This window comes from Chelon labrosus (assembly GCF_963514085.1).
Source record: "Chelon labrosus genome assembly, chromosome: 22".
NCBI classification, from domain to species: Eukaryota; Metazoa; Chordata; class Actinopteri; order Mugiliformes; family Mugilidae; genus Chelon; species Chelon labrosus.
Window position 1 is genome coordinate 11,913,911 of NC_140355.1, and position 17,163 is coordinate 11,931,073.

At 42.7% G+C, this 17,163-nt stretch overlaps 2 protein-coding genes across 2 annotated transcripts in view; both read right to left on the reverse strand.

Annotated features, from left to right (window-relative positions):
* The window catches only part of rab11fip1b (RAB11 family interacting protein 1 (class I) b), a 12,802-nt gene extending 5,429 nt beyond the window's left edge, over nucleotides 1-7,373 (reverse strand). Inside the window, 4 exon segments of the mRNA XM_084572431.1 lie at nucleotides 1-294; nucleotides 371-697; nucleotides 700-797; nucleotides 6,527-7,373. Coding sequence (XP_084428557.1) covers nucleotides 1-294; nucleotides 371-697; nucleotides 700-797; nucleotides 6,527-6,885 — 1,078 coding nt within the window. The 5' untranslated portion in view covers nucleotides 6,886-7,373.
* An 81-nt stretch (nucleotides 7,374-7,454) lies between these two features.
* Nucleotides 7,455-16,029, reverse strand: gpat4 (glycerol-3-phosphate acyltransferase 4). The gene is made up of 13 exons (XM_084571858.1): nucleotides 15,237-16,029; nucleotides 13,797-14,094; nucleotides 12,186-12,255; nucleotides 11,771-12,068; nucleotides 11,598-11,672; nucleotides 11,347-11,436; nucleotides 11,042-11,135; nucleotides 10,814-10,929; nucleotides 9,964-10,019; nucleotides 9,805-9,890; nucleotides 9,595-9,723; nucleotides 9,418-9,497; nucleotides 7,455-8,522 (listed from the first exon to the last, which is right to left on the reverse strand). Exons 2-13 carry the CDS (start codon nucleotides 13,962-13,964, stop codon nucleotides 8,345-8,347), a joined length of 1,440 nt encoding a protein of 479 aa, XP_084427984.1. The 5' UTR covers nucleotides 13,965-14,094; nucleotides 15,237-16,029; the 3' UTR covers nucleotides 7,455-8,344.
* Nucleotides 16,030-17,163: the final 1,134 nt, after the last annotated feature.

Consider the following 17,163-nt stretch of genomic DNA (forward strand, 5'->3'; position numbering starts at 1 on the left):
CAGCCATCTCTTCCTCCTCCTCCTCCTCCGTCCAGGGTGAATATTGCCTCACTGTCCTCAGTGAGTCAACAGACGGAGGAGAGTTTTCAGGGACGTCCTCCATTGATCCATGACCTGAACTAGCCAGGCTGAAGTTTGAGCCGATGCGAGAGGTTCGAGGCGGTGGTTCTTCACAGTAGACGTGACTACCATTGATGCACATGTTACTCTGTTCCACAGGAGTCTGTTTTTGAGAATCTTTGCTCTCCGAGCTGCCTGAGCGTTTATGTATCTTGAACTTGAACTTCTTTTTACCTGAAAGAACATGAAGTAATTAACAAGCACATAATTACGTCAAATAGTATTAACGGTGATTAAGCAAATGCCCGACCTTCAGAAGAATCGACATTCAGACCAGACGACTGGCTGCCGCTCAGCGTGGAGTTCTTCACAGGTAGAACAGACATGGACTGAGACATGTTCTTCTGCAGGTTGGACTTCGGAGAAAACAGCGATTTCATCTTGTGTTTCTTATTTTTTCCATCCTTGCATGCCGCTGCCTCGCCGTCCCCGTTTGCCTCATCCTCACTGTCCGTCAGAACCTGAGTGAAGGACGGCGCCAAGGTGGACACCGTATCCGACTCCTTTTTCTTGCCGCGAACTTTGTCCTTGAACTTGCCCAGGCGAGACCGGGACTTGCCGGCGGCAGAAAGGTCAACATGCTGGCAGTCATGTTGTTTCTCATGAACTGGATGTCCAAAAGCACCTCTCCTCTGTCTTTGTCTGCCTTACCAGTCTTGTCCAGCAACTTAAACCATCTGTTGAAGAGAAGGCGCATTGTTAGAGATTCATCCAACTGGATAGAAAAGAATACAGTTAAATTATTTGCCATTTTTCACATGCACTACTTTTCCACTCTTTCCACTCATTTATTTTCATCAGCCTAACAGAAGTCTGGTTGCGGTGGCAACATGATAAGCATGGTATGTAAGACGTGCCTCTCCCTAGCAGTCTAGTTTCTCAAGAGGAAACCCAAGGCACACCCAGGCTAGCCGAGATGAAATCTCTCCTTCAAATTCTGGGTCTGCCCTGGGGTCCTCCAAGCTGGCTTTGCCATGTCAACCTCAAAAAGGAGGTACCCTCATTAGCTGCCCAAATCACCTCAACCTGGCTCCTTTGATGCAAAGGAGCAGTAGCTCTATGAGCAATCAGTTCTTTTCAGCACCAACCTAAAGCTCTTTACTTTCTTAGAAGTTACTTATGAAGCAGCAGTATTCATTTGAATTGAGTTTGTGGCCCCCTTCAAGGGCCTTTTTAGCTAAAGTGTCCTCAAGTGATCAAAAATAATTAAATAATCGTTATTTGATCGCATTAACATCCAGAATCTAAAACTATCTGCAATAAATGGTTACGTTATTTTACATTCCCCCACCAACAGTCATCGTAAAGTAATAGACTGAATGGTTTACACACATTACAGTCACTATATTGAGATTCATGTGCAGTATGTTGATGTTTAGTCTTATTTTCTTTGTGGAAACTATGATCCATCCCACAGCAAGTGGAAAGTGACTCAGCATGTATTTGGAAAGTCTGTGATGATCTAAGCCCAACCAGCAAAGTGACTACAGAGGAGAGTTGTTTTTTTTTCTCTCAAACATAAATACCGTCACGTTTAGAGCGGCCTTTAAAAAGCCTGGAATTTATGAAGGTTTGTACTGTGTATACTGTCAACATTTCACAGCTTTCATGAATGTTCTTTCCCTTATTCTCCTGCATTTTCCTCAACATCTAACGCTGCAGACAGCTGCCCCTGTAGGCAGTTTTCATCCAAGAAGATTACAAAACTCAAACTAGTCAGATTCACAGGGAACCTATTGGCTATTAACCTCTTCTTCACCTTTTAAAGATTTTTGCGGGTAGGTGCCAGAGAGAAAAAATTAGCTGCCTACCAGTGGCATGTGTCCTAGCTCCAAGCTAACCACCAAATTTGAAGATATAGATAAAATACCAAGCTGGTCAAGGAACTGCATGTACTGCTTACACCATAAAAGCAGACTCTTCAAATGACAGTTTCACATGTTAAATGTAGAAAAGCATATACAGACACCATAATGTTTCCACTGAGACCAAACTGTGCCAACTTTGTGCTGCTTCTGCATGAGTGTCATGGTCCAGTACTGACAGAAGAGTCTCCAGATGAGCAGAATAATTTAACTGAACAACAAAAAAGGATCAGTCAGCATAAAAAGTGCCTATCAGGCAGAAATTTGAGGTCAGCTCACCACTGAGCAAACAACTCCAACTGAAATCTGAATTCCTGGGGAAATGAGGAAATGAGTAAGGTGCCATGTGTGCATTTGTGAGTGAGTGTGTGTTGTGGCTGCAGGCCACTGTGTTGTTCTTGCGCAAAGTGTGTATGTGTGTGTGTGTTTATCCGCCAAAGCAGTTTGCTAAATCCAGTCCCCCCACCCCCCTCCTCCCCAAGATGACACTATGTAAGAACTCTCTGCAGTGCCTTCCTCTCATGATCCTGCATTAGATATGTTGCTCAGAGTAATCATCCTCCTCCTCCTCCTTCAGGAATGCTTTAGATGAGAGGCACAAACAAATTAACGAGAGAAACTCCCCTTCCTGTAACTTGTGAATGCTGTCACAGCTCCCCTGCCCTCTACATGGTGATGAATGATGGGATGTGACTTGCAAATTTCAAGACATTGTAAGTACTCCACTGTGAAGGTTCTTCAGGATATGCCTGATGAATGTCCTTTAACAAAACGCTGCTAGATAATCCACTTATTCATCGTGCAAATGTAGACAATATTATGTGACAGCTATGTTCTTACTCCTGTGTGCGATGACATATTTTTACACGTTTCACCTTTATTCTTAATTATTCTTTTACACTTGTAATACAAAAGCAAAGATAAGAATTTTACAGTTTGGTCTCAGCTTTTTTTTATTATTATTTATACAATGTGTGATATATCCATACATAAATAACATATCTTTAATGATATTTTATTAATGAATCCAACTATAACAATCAACTTTCCAGTGAGTGATACATTATTAGTGTAATATTATAGTATTGGAGAATGTTTTACTATACAATACTTTAAGCATAACATTCAGTATCTATAGGGTTTCATAGTATGCAGCACATAATAGTATTAACATTAGTATATAATAATTTGGGATAGTATTTTATAATAAAATAAATATGTCTTTATATATATATATATATCAAATATAAAGGTAGTATAATATTGTAGTGTAGTGTAGTATAGTATGGTATAGTAGTATTATAGCATAATATAGTACAATATACTACAGCATAGCACAGTACAGTAGAGTAGAGTAGATGATAACATAGTATAGCACAGTATAGTATAGCACAGCATAGAACAGTATAGCATAGCACAGCATAGCATAGCATAGTATATGATAACATAGTATAGCACAGTATAGCATAGAACAGCACAGTATTGTATAGTATATATTTAATCCACTGCCCTAACCTTTGACAGATACTGTAGCTCTGTGTTACCACCAAAACAAACACATGCTACGTGAACCAGAAAAAAAGAGAAGAAGTAAGTTATCTACTTCAGTTAAATCACAAGGGAAGTTGCAAAAGTGTCTGGGTGTTGGCTGGCTAGAGTGCTAAACGCTGTGCAGGAGGCTGAATTAAAATGGCTTTCACGTGGTAAAGCCTCAGCAATCATCTCTTCAACTAATCTCACACCTCTGTTAATAACACAAAGCGTGCTGCTCTGCCGGCAGGACAGAACCAGGAGAGGATAACGCATTACTCGACATTTTGTGAATTCATTCTACTTTGTGCAAGCACACATCCTTCCTTGTGGAGCCTGGACTGCTGATAAGACAATGCCCCGAGTGGCTCAAGCCTTTCTTATCACAGAACACAGCTGTGGGCTGTGGAGAAGAGCTGAGTGGGTGAAACAGCTCAATGGTGATAATGTCCAAACACTAAAAACTGTCCGGGGCTTATTGTGTCCGTGAGTCAGAGAAGACAAAATGAAGGCCAGCGGAAAGGAACAGGAGTGAACGCTGAAAAGAAACTCCCTTTCCCATGGGTTTGCCAAACCAGTGGTTGAACAGTTTCCTATTTTTAAACCAAACCATCAACCATGATACCGGCTAGAGCACTCGCAGAAAGATGACTTACGATAAAGCTGTTGCAGATGTCAAAGTGCTGGTCGGAAGCTGTGATAGAGACTGATATATGCTCCATTTTTCTTTCTCCAAGAACTCTTAGTCCTGGCCAGGAGCAACAATAAATTCAGCTCATCAGCAGCAGCAGCGGCGGCGGCGGCGGCGGCAGCCTCACCGGCACGGCGGCTGCGACGCCCTTGTAGCTGATGGTGTCAAATTAGACAATATGCTGATTTTTAAGAGGGGACATTTTGACATTCATATCCCATTAGGCACCGGTGTAAATAATAAAACCGATGATGACTTAATTCAATTCATATGCCTCACTTTCAGCGCGCTGCTGCCGCTATGGCTTAGAGGATAGAAAGGAGCTGGTGTGAATGCAATTATTAACACCCGAGCTTTTCTTATTATACTGGAAGTCAGAATGTGTTCGGAGCAAACCTAACGAGAGCTGGATGTTAGAGTGAAACCTGTTCGGAGGATTTGTTTGTTTTTGTTTTTTTTTAAAAAAGGCTTGTACCTTAAACAGTAGAGCTGTTGTCCCAGCAGCCCGCGGCACGTGCAACACTGTTTGTCTGTCTGGGCTCAGTTCAACCACACAGGTCCTACCCAGGAGAGACTGACCTTGCTCGACTGTAGCCGTTGCCATCACTGTTTGTTTTTCATAGATAAAAACAGTCAGGAATGTGAGGCCAGGGCTGGACTGGAACCTCTGAGGCAACGTGCACTCACCAAAAATCACAGGAAAGAATCGACGAAACAGAAACCGAGCATGTTTACCAAAAAAAGAAAATGCCACGCCAATCATGCGTGACGCAAAATCGAGAAAGGTGAATATCAAATCAGCATACTGTAACATCCTCTTTTACATAAGTGAAAGCATTATTTAAACATGGCACGGAGGAAGATCTGTATGACAAGCCATTCATCATTCCGTGCTCTCAAATGTCATCTTAATATCAATTTTTCACCGTCATAGAAGCCAATTTTCTAAGATGTTTTCCACAACAAGACAGCCCATTTATAGCTTACTGTGATGAGCATTAATGAGCCGTCCAGTCTAGCCTTGATGTGGATGCAATTATCTAAAAACGTCAGAGCGGACAGACCCAGGCAGAATCCTGGAGGAGGCGAGAGAACGAGGAAGTGCTCGCGTTCAGATGAAAAGTCTAGCACTGTAGTCAGCCTTTTGAATAATACAATACAATACCGGTCACATGTCGGAGGACTGGAACGCTCAGGAGCAGCTTAGCAGGAGAAAACACTTTCCTCCTGAGCAACAGAAGTATAAATGCGAGTTTCAGTTTATCAAACAACCTTTAACCTGAGTAAAGAGGGTATTTTCTGCTCAGATAAGCAGCTGTAATGCCTGTTAGTGACAGTGTTAAGCAGTGCCATGCAGCAAGGCCTGAAAAACCTGATCACTGCCATTATTGCTAAAAGACGGGTTGAATGGTTTTGCACAATAAATATAATAATTACTCCACCTATGACTTACCCATTTTGCTAATGTGTATGCCGTGTAAAAAGAAATGATAGTTATATTCACTGTCCGATTGCTTGATATTTTCATTGCGGTTGTCTTCGGGGGAATTTTGTTGACATGTTCAGTCAATGAAAGCGAATCTTTTAACTCACTTCATTCGCTTGAGTACTTAATTGTGCTTGGCACGCTTGAGGGCCGCTGCCCTGGGAACAAATCCCATAAGCTGCACTGGAGCGAGTGGGCAGTGGTTTATAAGTCGAAGCCACCGGAGCAGGTCTGGGAGGCGATGCATGGCTAAAGGTTACGAGAGTGTGTGTTTCACGAAAATAGTTCAGATGTTGCAGGTGTAAAACAATGTCGTAAGGCAACTGTTTTCACAAATGGTGCATGATTTTTATTTTTATATTTGTGTGGTGTATTGTGGGTGTAGCTTCACTGACAGATGCACTTCCTCTGTGGTACATTGTTCACAGGCAACGAGAAACCAACACTTAATTTTAATAAGTTTGTCTTTTGACCTGTTTTCTGGGAGATCGCAGGACCAGAGGCAGAGCTAGGAGTCATCTGAATGTAAGAGGCATCTTTATATGGTTATGTTTAGGTTTTAGACAATTGATGGGGATTTCTGGGTTCAGGGGCCTTGGGATTTCCACTTTTCTGACAATGAATTTAAAAATTTAGATAGTGTTGATTCATAAAAAAAGAATTAGGTGCAGCCCAATACGTCTATTAATTTCATTAAAAGTGACAGCTCTGAGGCACAATGGTCTTTCCATTTCATCTTCTTCTCCATTTGTTGTCTAACTTCTTCAGTTTGTCTAAAATATTCACCTTTTCCTTCAGTCTGTGAATGCAAACAGATTGGGTGAGGACACTTACTCTGTCTTGTTGCGGGTTTTGTCCTCACTGAGCTGCAGCAGGTTGATGACTGCCTGTCCCAGCTGCTTGTCTGGGCCCATCAGGGCCCGGTGCAGGACGTGGACATGCAGCGTGGTGCGCTCCGTGCCTCCTCCTCCTCCTCCTCCTCCTCCTACATGCGGCAGGTCGAAGGCGGCCTCCTCCTTCCACACCGGAGCCACGCTCTTCTCCACCACCGAGGTCTGATACTTCTCCTTGCCCACTTGCATGACCGCGTACGCATCGTTGGTGCCGCTCTTCCCCTTTATCCTGAGGCCTCTGGCTTGGAGCACCGTTACCTGGACGCTTGTGGGACACCACTGCTGATCCGCCAAGGACATGCTGACGCCACCTGTTGCTGGATCAGCGCCGTAAACGAATTAAATCCCCAGAACAAACCAGGGTGGTGTTTACCATCGGTTCACGGTGAGACTGAACAGGAGCGAGGGAAAGTTTTGTCGTGAGCGCAGCTGAACTTCGGCTGATTGGGCGTGGTTACACCGAGAGGGGGCCTTGGTTTAGACAAGACACTCCCTCTGATTAACACGGTACTTGGTTACACGGCTACTGAGACGCTCATTCATTCACAGTGAAGCGATCAGAGCAGACAGGCCACACCTGATCCTTGTTGACACCTGCCAGAGTCCATCATTATCCCACATCAGATTAAATTAAAGGCCAGGGCTGATTGATTTATTGATCTCGGGTATGATCCCTTGCTTTAATGGCATCATTAGGGGGAAAGGTTAAAAAAAATAAATAGTAGTATTTCTCGACAACCTTATTTGTGCCATAGTTCATAAGCAAACGTGATCTATTTAAACGACCTGCCTCTAAAACATGAGAACGCCACTCTAACAATCCCGTGGCTTGGATAGAGGACAGGATACCTGACAAGCCACACCTGATAGGGTCTGCAAGGTTGGATTCAGTTTCACATGCAGCTCCAGTCTCGCTTGTATTCATTCTGCAGTGTCTGTCTGCAGATTTGATTCCACCTGCAGATCAGATGGGCTGAAGGCTGATAAACACCTTAAATGTGTGTGTGTTCATGTACCTATCAGTGCTAACAACACACAAAGACCTGAATAAGATTACCTGGGTGAAAAAAAAATCTTAATTTTAGCCTGGTATTGCTGTCTAAATCAAGTCTGTAGAGTGATTTATGCGTTTAGTGATTAGTAACCACAGCTTACTGGGCACAGACTGGTTTGTGTTTTAACAGTGACTCCTGCTGTTTGAGAAAGGTAACAAAAAGAAAAGTGTTCGCTCAATGTTGTACAAATCTCAAATCCTTAAAAACAGGGTCCTATATAATCCTGAGACAAACTGAAAACTATTTTTATCACTTTCAGTTGTACTCCAGTCCTGAACAATGTTTGGTCTCACTTCCCTTGGTTCATGTCCTGCAAAGATTAAAGCTAAAGACTCATTTAGACTCTTGAGCCAGTTAGTAAAGTGACGCACAAGCGTTGGCACTGCCACAGTGTCTGACTGTGATGTAACAGCCGTAGTAGGGAGCGCTTAAACTAGTCGTAGCTTTCTAAAGATGCCTGGAAATGGTTTGAAACAAAGCTTCAACAGGCTGCATTTTAGAGGAGAATATTTTAATCTGATATGCAACAACATCACACGACAAAAATAAAACTTCACAACAAATTGAATAAATATAGATTCAAATACGTTTCTTTGGTTTTTAGCCTGCTAAAAACGACAGGAATGTTAATGAATATATACATTTCACTTATGTAATACATAGAAGATGTCTGTAATGATAACAGACAAACATTCACTGTGTTCTCATTGTCCCTTTGCAGTATCTTTGTTGTTTTCATCCTCTCCTGGATTACCATCCTCTGAACGCTTGTCAGCTCTTTGGTCCCTGTTGTCGTGGTCGCCCACAAGAACTTTGCTGTAGAGCTTCTGCTGCTCTTCTTTAAAAGCATCTTTCACCTTGCCTCGTTTCAGTCCTCCGTCCCTGAGGGAAAACAGGAAAGCTCCTCATCACACACCGAGTCAGCAGTGACTTCAGTCAGGACTGCTCTAACTCCAATAGTCGTTCGTCAACGGTGCGAGTGTGGAAATGTGTGTTTAAACTGTGCATGCATAAATTTAGGATTCAGCATTGTTTTCTTGTCTAAATGTTTTTGTGCTCTGCAAAGAAATTTAAAACCGCCCTGGCAGAGTTGTAAACGTACACCTTTACACCTCTATACCAAATTAAAAAACCCTTAAAAAAAGGGTTTAATAGACAAATATCAGCAATCAAATAGAAATAAATGACCTCTCTGAGAATGACCTTGCTCATTTCTAGGAAGAAGTATCAAATTACGAATGTTTATCCAAAACTTACGGCCAGTCTCTCATTTGTTCTTGCCCTTCGCCCGTTTTCTTCTTTTTCTTCTACTTTAATAACAAACCATTTCTATTTTACCTGAGCCACAGTCTGCACCTCAGGTGACAAAACATTTGAAGCCTTCAGAAACACTCAGGAACAGTGTGACTCTTCTGGCTTGCACCTCAGACACAGCTGTCTCAATTCTTTTGTTTTTTTTCCCCCTTTAGGAGCCAGCACTTTCTCCTTGATACACCTTGAGGCAAACGTATGTCCTCGTGTGGAGAAGTAGGGGCATGGCAGGATGCTGATTGCGAACAGCGGACATGTGCCTGTCAGTACAAACTGATTCTGATTCAGCATGGTGGTGAGAACAAAATCAAAATCAGCCAGGGTGCATGTGCCGTGAATGTGATGTGCAAAATAAGCATTTCACCTGTGCTTTACAATGTTAATCCCCCCTTTTTTACAACTATAAACACATTTTATTAATATGTATATATGCAGCATAATGACATTACATACAACAACGACTCACCAAATGAGATCTACTAAACCTCCTTGGGCAGCTATGGCTGCTTTCACTCTGTTGGCAAACTGTACCGCATCCTCCCCTTCCTGCAGGAACACCAAAAAAACAGAAGAACAGAAGAATGAATGTCCTGAAAGGTGCATCACGTCCTGACAGGTGCATCTTTTTGAGGTTTTGTCTCACCTCTCTGTTCATAGGTGGCAGGTACCAAACGCTGCAGACGATGGCCCAGCTGCTCATCATCCTCAGGAGGTAGCTCACCAAGCCAAACTTGCTGCTGTTCCAGAAAGCATCTCCAAAGCGAGGGTCGTACTGTACGATGAGAACAAGGGCCCGTCAGCTGTCGGTCAGAGCAACGCGAATGGGAAGGAGGAAATAAACTGACGGCCCTACTTTAATGGCGACTGGGTAGACGGTGCAGTCGATTTCAAAGCTGCCCTTCTTGAACATCATCACCGACGTGTTGTTAATGCAAGTACCTGTAGGTGACACAGGGAGAAGGTCAGATTTCACAAACCTGCGAAAGACATTTGAAATACACTTGATACACACCCTCAGGGAAGATGAGGATGGGCTGTTTGGTTTTATCTGCAACATGATCACTGAGTCTGGAATTAAAAACCAGAAAAGAAATATTAAAAGAAAATCTAGACACTAATCTTACTTGCTGCTATTATAGGAACAACTGAAATAATTTCATTATGGTGTCTGCTGGATACTTTATTTTTAACCATGTGAACTAAAATTGTGTGAACTCAAATCATGGAGGTAAACGTTACAGTGATGAAAGGCAGGAAGGTCGACCGATATTATACACTGGAAAAAATGACCTCATTCACTGGTTGATTGACAATTACAGGTTGCTCATCACTGATATACACCGATCAGGCATAACATTATGACCACTGTCAGGAGAAGTGAATCACTGACCATCTTGGGAAACTTTTGGACCTGACATTTGTGTGGATGTTACTTAGACATGTACCACCCACCTAGACCAGACCAGGGACGCTCCTTGATGGCAGCAGTGAATTAAAAACCATGAAGAACAGCACAAGGTGTTGACCTGGCCTCCAAATTCACTAGATACCAAACTGATCAAGTATCTGTGGGATGATCCACAGAGGCCCCTCCCCTCAACCCATAGGACCTGAAGGCCCCCACTAACAACAATCTGTCGCCAGACACCACAGGACACCCTCAGAAGGCCCATGTCCATTCTCTGATGAGTCATAACTGCTGTGGAGACACAAGGGAGACCTACACAATATTAGGAAGGTGGTCATAATATTATGCCTGATTGGTGTAATGTGACAATAGATTTCCCATTGATTCTCAGACTTTTTCTGACACAGCACCGCGTCTCACTCCCCAGTAACAAATTGAGAGATTGCAGTATTACCTTTTAGCCACTAGGTGTCTGTCTTTCACTTCAGATCTTTCGAACCAGATGTGAGGAGTGGATTTGACCATGGCTCTCTGGATCATTCCCATTAACCCTCCGTGAACCTGGCCGACCTGAGAGAGAAGTCCAGCTCAGCAACCACAACTCTGATCTGCAATTCCACTGTAAGCGGTGTAACCACACATAGCTAGACGCACAGTCACAGAAAACCACAAGATTTTCTACCAATGAGTAGCAGCCATCATTGGCCAAGATTATAACATCAATGGGCGTAGTGTGATTGGCCACGCAGATGCCGCCATTCTTTGGTTTGTTCTCTCTGCAATTTAACAGGACACATACATACAACATGCTGAGGGAGTCGAGGTAAATGCCACAGATTATTAAACGATTTGACCGTGAGACTTTTTGACAAAGCCGCTTTACTTACTTGCAAATATTACAAGTAAGTAAGATAATTAGTAAATTAAAAAACTTTATAACATCTCTCAGGAAGCTGACAATGTTGCTGAATGTTAAATACACTGTACCTGTTGTGATAGGTGATGATTGCTGTGAGAGCTCTAACACAGATGCGGTAACACATCAGATGAACCTTCTCACTCAGGTAGAATCTCAGCCTGAGGACACACAGCACAATGCCACAACAATTACTTCAGTTCCCTTTGGATTGATGCACACACGAGGTTACACCTAGTCACAAGCTTTAGATCACCCTAACCTTGTTCTGGCCATGTCACTTCACTTACTTTAAATATCACAAGAACGGGTGGGTACTCACTCTGTGCTAGGTAAAAACCCCACTAAGGTGGCCAGGACTAGGAGCAGACAAATGCCAGAGACTGCTAAGGTAGCCCTGCAGAAAACAGAACAAATAGTTCACTCACGGCTTTTATAATAAGAGAGTAATCCTATTGCCTCTACCACTGAACCCGCCCCCCATGCCGCTCCAACCTGAGAGGCAGCAGGACGCCATAGCGGACGAGAACCCCCAGTCCCCACAGGACGGTGAGTCTCAGACTTATGTGACGGAAGTTGTAGTTGCTCCGAGTCAGCAGGTTCCAGCTCTCCAGCTCCTGGGCTGAAAAGCGCTTGGTCACCTCGTCGTCCACGATGCTCTCCACACCTCTCCGGCAGAAGTAGAAGATGTCGGCCATCTCAAACTCTGGCTCCGAGCGCAGACAGCTGGCAGAGCCCCGGAGCCCCTGCATATCCTGCTGCAAAGATGATGGTGGTTCTTTGACTATGATACCTTATGATACCACATTGAGAACAGGGGGCAAAAAAAATACATGATTCAAAATTAAAACTCATTCAGGTACACAACAAGCATTTATGACTGTCAGCTACTGAAATATACTGTGTTTACCATTGGTATATGGTTTATAAAGTTCCTGATTCTTTTCCTTTGCTCCCATTTCCATTCGTAAGGTTGCCCACTAAAATAAGAGAAAACAAATTAGTCCATTAGAAATCTACTCATCATTAGAATCTACTGCGTTTGCTGTAATAAATGACAGGTGTAAAAACGTACTGTGCTATATAACTGCTGACTAGTAGCTGTGGAGTTTGATAGGCAGTAAACGCACTACAAGTCGCCACATGCATTCACAGTTAGAGGTTCAAAGAGAAAATGGGCAGCAAAGATGTGGATATGATCAAAGCGATGAAATTAGGCAACACATTCCCTGGAGACTGCGGCACAGAAGGCTGGGAGAGCGCGAGTGTTTTCCCGGGACGTTTGCATAGAAAAACAATGCACATGTTATTATAGAAGCATTCAACAGTATTGTGGCTAACTCAGACACAGTTAGGTCACAATTTCAGTGGCGCAGTTTATCTGCCAGACCTGGAGAGATTAAAGAACCATTGCCTCGTTTGTACTCCAGATAAAACTCCTCTGTATGTTACAGAAACTACCCACAATTACACAATCTTGAGTATACACGCACTCCTACCAAACGAGTACTCCCAGAACTGCTGCATGCAGTGAAGATGACTGATATTACTTCACTGACAGGTTGAAAGGGTCATTTATCCCTCAGGATATATGACTCTACAACACCTCCCTGTGAGGAAACAACTGGACTGTGGTATTTTTTACACAGCATTATATATTTATATTATCATGTAACTAAAATATCTTTCATATTGGTTTCTATCTATCTATCTATCTGTAAAGGTTTACCAGTCTTGTAAAATGCCAGAGCTGATTTGGAAGTGCAGAGAGGTCACTTAAGCCAGATGGACAAATCTTTCTGTTGTCCATCAAGGAACACTACACAGCTAATCCCAAAAGATACCTACACCTGCACAGCCATGTGTGAGTATGTCAGCAGAACGGCAGTGCGGCAAGAACAAAATTTATTTTACACATTCAGTATGTCGGTGTGACACAGACCAGCTTCTGGCCAGGTGACAGGGGTTGAGAGAACAGATGCCGCAGCTCTGACCTATATAAAGTGTGGGAAACTGAAAATTCCTGAGACACTGATGAAGAAACATTGCATACCTGTGCCTTCAAGTATTCTTGCACTCTTTGGATGTTAAGTGGTGTGCTGCAATAAATCTTGCCTCTTAGGGAGTATTTCTAAACAACATTCTGAGCCCTGAAAGCCTGGACTACAACAGGTGCCTACAACTTCCCTACAGGCCTTAGTTGGGAAGGCTAAAATAGCTGTGATTTCCATACATAATGCGAGGTTGAGATTTTGTGGAGAATTGCCATGCCTGTTGATGAACTTCACCCGAGGGGGTCTAAGCTCCCTCCAGTATCTACACCACCTCAGAAAGTAGTCCCACAGCTAAAAGCTTGTTCCTCCCTGGGGTGTGTCCCAAAGCCTTACTCCCAGAGGACAGGGATGCAGCAACATGCTCTGTGCTTCTAACAGTCCCTCTGAGCTGAGAGAACTAAGGGATAAACAACTTCTGGGCCAAAATCATCAAATAATATTATGCAGCACACAAACATCAAGCTCACCTCAAATATCTTGAGAAGAGTTGCAATGTAGAAGCTGCGGATACCAAAAGAGACTCCAAGTACAGCTGGCACAATTGTGAAGGCAAACAGAAGAGTCAACCACGCGGTGATGAAGACGCTAAGACACCTGTACAGCAGGTTGTCAGCAGGCGATGTGAACCAAGCCATGTTGTCATCAGCAAAGAAGGCAAAGTGAGCAACCGGCCTGCAAAACCACAATGACACCCGGCACACCTGGAAAAGTTCGAGTCCGAAGCCAGTGGTGAAATGCACGTCAGGAGTCAGTCATTTCCCGCATCTGATGAAGGCAACAAACAAACACCAACATCAGACATAAAAGTGCACACTTAATAATTCAAGAGTTTTTCTAGTCCTTGGACAATGGTGGCTGTCACAGAGATGCTCCAACACAATGATGAAGTATTATTAGCACTAATGGGAAATGGTATCCCCTTCCTTTCACCTAAGTGGGTCATGTCAAAAGAGCTCATAGCAGCTAACTGTCATACAAGATACTCTAACTGGGAAACACATAATGTTAATCTAATGTTTATTTAAGAAATAACAATTGATGCTCAAACACAAGCAAACAAATTAAGTTAATTTTCTCCTGCTTTGTTGGTCTGATAATGGTATTTTAGTTTTCTAAATGTTTGGGAGACATGTGGCTTATTGAATTAGGTCTTCTATGTATTTCAGCTTTATGAAATAACTCAAAAATGGCACTTTTTTTTCGGGGCAAAAAAGGGGCGGGGCAATAACAAAAGCCACGTGACAAAAAATACAGGAAATGGCTCTTAAATCTTATTTCTTACCTGTCTCGTTCATATGAGCTGTTAATAGACAACCACTGACTTTAGAAACTGTGTATTGCGTTAAATTAATTCGTGTGTCGGTGGTCTCTGGCGACCTGTCCGACCTGGTGGTGGGTGTGCCCAGTTGGGACAGGCTCCAGCCCCCGTGACCCTACAGGATGAGGCGGGCCTAGCTAATGGATGGACGTTATCAGTGGTTAAAGAAACCTACAAATACTGTCCGTTGTCAGTGATGACTGACTTAGCTATAATTATATAATATAAATAGTCATTGTGTAGAGTAACTAATTTGTACACAGTAACGTCAAAGCTTCATTTAGCTTAATTAACGTTATCAGAATCACCTGTCTGTCAACCAGGTGTACCTCGAGGTAGCTACACCTGGTTAACAGACAGGTGACACCTAACACAACAGCATCCAGTCTGGGACACATACAACTTTTCAACTTCTCTAAAGAAACCCCTACTCAACCACAAGTAAGTCATTGATTATTAATACGTTTAATTAACATCTAAGTTGGTTCACAGCATGTGGGCTAATAGTAGCAGCGCTAACTTTAACCGGCTAGCTAACGGCTAATGGTTAATAATGTATTAGCTGCTAACGGCTACAAGCAGCTCTTACCGTCCTCTTGATTTAAAGCTGTTCCGGAGGAGGATTGAGGTGACAGGCGGCCAGGAGGTGCTCCATCTGGACAGTCCAGTCTAAAGTATGGCTAAAGTAGAGGGATCTCTGGCACTGCACAGGCTTTGTGGGCTTTCAGCAGCATGCTACAGCTGTAGATGGGGTTGTATAGAGTCATCATGGCAACAGGTGGCCAATGAGGGCTGCTGTCACTGCACTGTGGGCTGGACACGGGTGTAAATCAGATTACCGTGGATCCAGCCAGAGAGTACAGTATGACATTAAGTCAGGCTGCTAAATCTGTGATCAAACCGGACGATGACATAACATGAGGAAATAATTTCATATGAAGTTATTGTCATTATACAGTGTCAACTGTTATGAATGAGCAATTGTGGCATTAACGGAAACCACACAGTCAAAAATAATAATTTAGTGTACAGTATATGGAAATAACTGTCCCAGCTGCTGCACCTAAAAATGCTCATGCATTTAGTTTATTTTTGAGAAGATTCTCAGTCATCCAGGTTGTGATAAATCATGGAACATCAGAGGTCATTCATTCATTAATTCTTCTTCTGTAACCACTTCTCCTGTGGAGGGTCACGGGTGGGCTGGAGCCCATCCCAGCTGTCATCGGGCGAGAGGCAGGGTACACCCTGGACAGGTCTCCAGTCTATGGCAGGGCTAACACAGAGAGACAGACAACCATTCACACTAACATGCACACCTACGCCTAACTGTGACAAAGTGGGTTAGAACCACATCATTTGTCTCCATTTACCATTTCATTTTAATCATGCTTGTTTAGTATTTGTTTGCCAAATTCCACCTTTGTTCTGTAATATGCATACACTTACTATCCCGGGTTTGTTTTTGGTTGTTTTGGTGCAGCCTTTGCCTGAGTGGACTCTGCAAAATGTACTCAGGTTTGTTTGTTTTTTTGGCGGTGAATGAAGTTGGCAGTATTGAATAATGATATCCTACTGCTACTTTGCCAAACATTTGCTACTTTGCAAATTGCTGTCTGACTGACTTCATTTTCCAGAGTATTCGCGTTGCACGGTTGGGCGCTAGCCAACCACCGTTAAAACAGAAGACGAAGAAGACGTTTTGCCGCTACAGGGATGAGGTTTTGGTTTATGGCAGAACACAGTGCTAACATCTGAAAAAAGTTTCACCCGCATTCACACGTTGAATGTGGAGAACTTCTGGCCATTAATGGGTCGTTAAACAACCACTAACTGTGGACCATCAGACACCATTAGGTTAGTCTAAACACACTCTAATCGTAAGTGAGTAATGTGTCTTTAACGGAGCGTAGGCATGTGAGTTCCAAGTGTACACCACACACAGACTTAACAACTCAACAAGTCTTGCTGCCTTTGTTTTTAGCTTCCTATCTTGGATATACTTTAGTTCAGTAGATTGTATAAAAAACCTGGCTGATTGTAAAAGATCCTAAAAAAAAGGTCAAATAAAAACAACATCAAGGCTACATGGGCTAATTTTCTACATTTTGTTAATGATGCGACTAAAAATGAAAAGAATTTAAACGAGTTGGCTAATGTTTTCACTATATTTGGGCCTAATCTTGCAAAGTCCTTTTAAGTCAGTAACTGTACAAAGTAAAATTTTGTGCTGTCAAACAACAAAAATTAAATCTTGCAACTGTGAAAGTGCAATTGTGTAAATGCAACTCTGCAAAACGTGCGTTTCTCACTTATCATGGGGCAACCCGTATACAAATTAACTAAATCAATAATAATATAATGCAGAAGAGTCATTTCAAGGTAACATAAACGTTTGTGTGTAATATTTTGTTGACTGAGTGTGTATTTATTTAACATTTTAAATGTATTTTTGTGTCAATTACATCCAAAGCCACACTTGACCAAAATATCTAACTAGACCTACATGGAAACAA

What these genes read in the sequence shown, in the direction of transcription:
- gpat4 (XM_084571858.1), bottom strand. Translation starts at nt 13,964, where the DNA reads ATGGCTTGGTTCACATCGCCTGCTGACAACCTGCTGTACAGGTGTCTT. An exon ending in ATCATCACCTATCACAACAG is followed by an intron (nt 11,136 to 11,346) that starts GTACAGTGTATT and finishes GTTAAATTGCAG; the next exon opens with AGAGAACAAACCAAAGAATG. An exon ending in TGCCACCTATGAACAGAGAG is followed by an intron (nt 9,498 to 9,594) that starts GTGAGACAAAAC and finishes GTGTTCCTGCAG; the next exon opens with GAAGGGGAGGATGCGGTACA.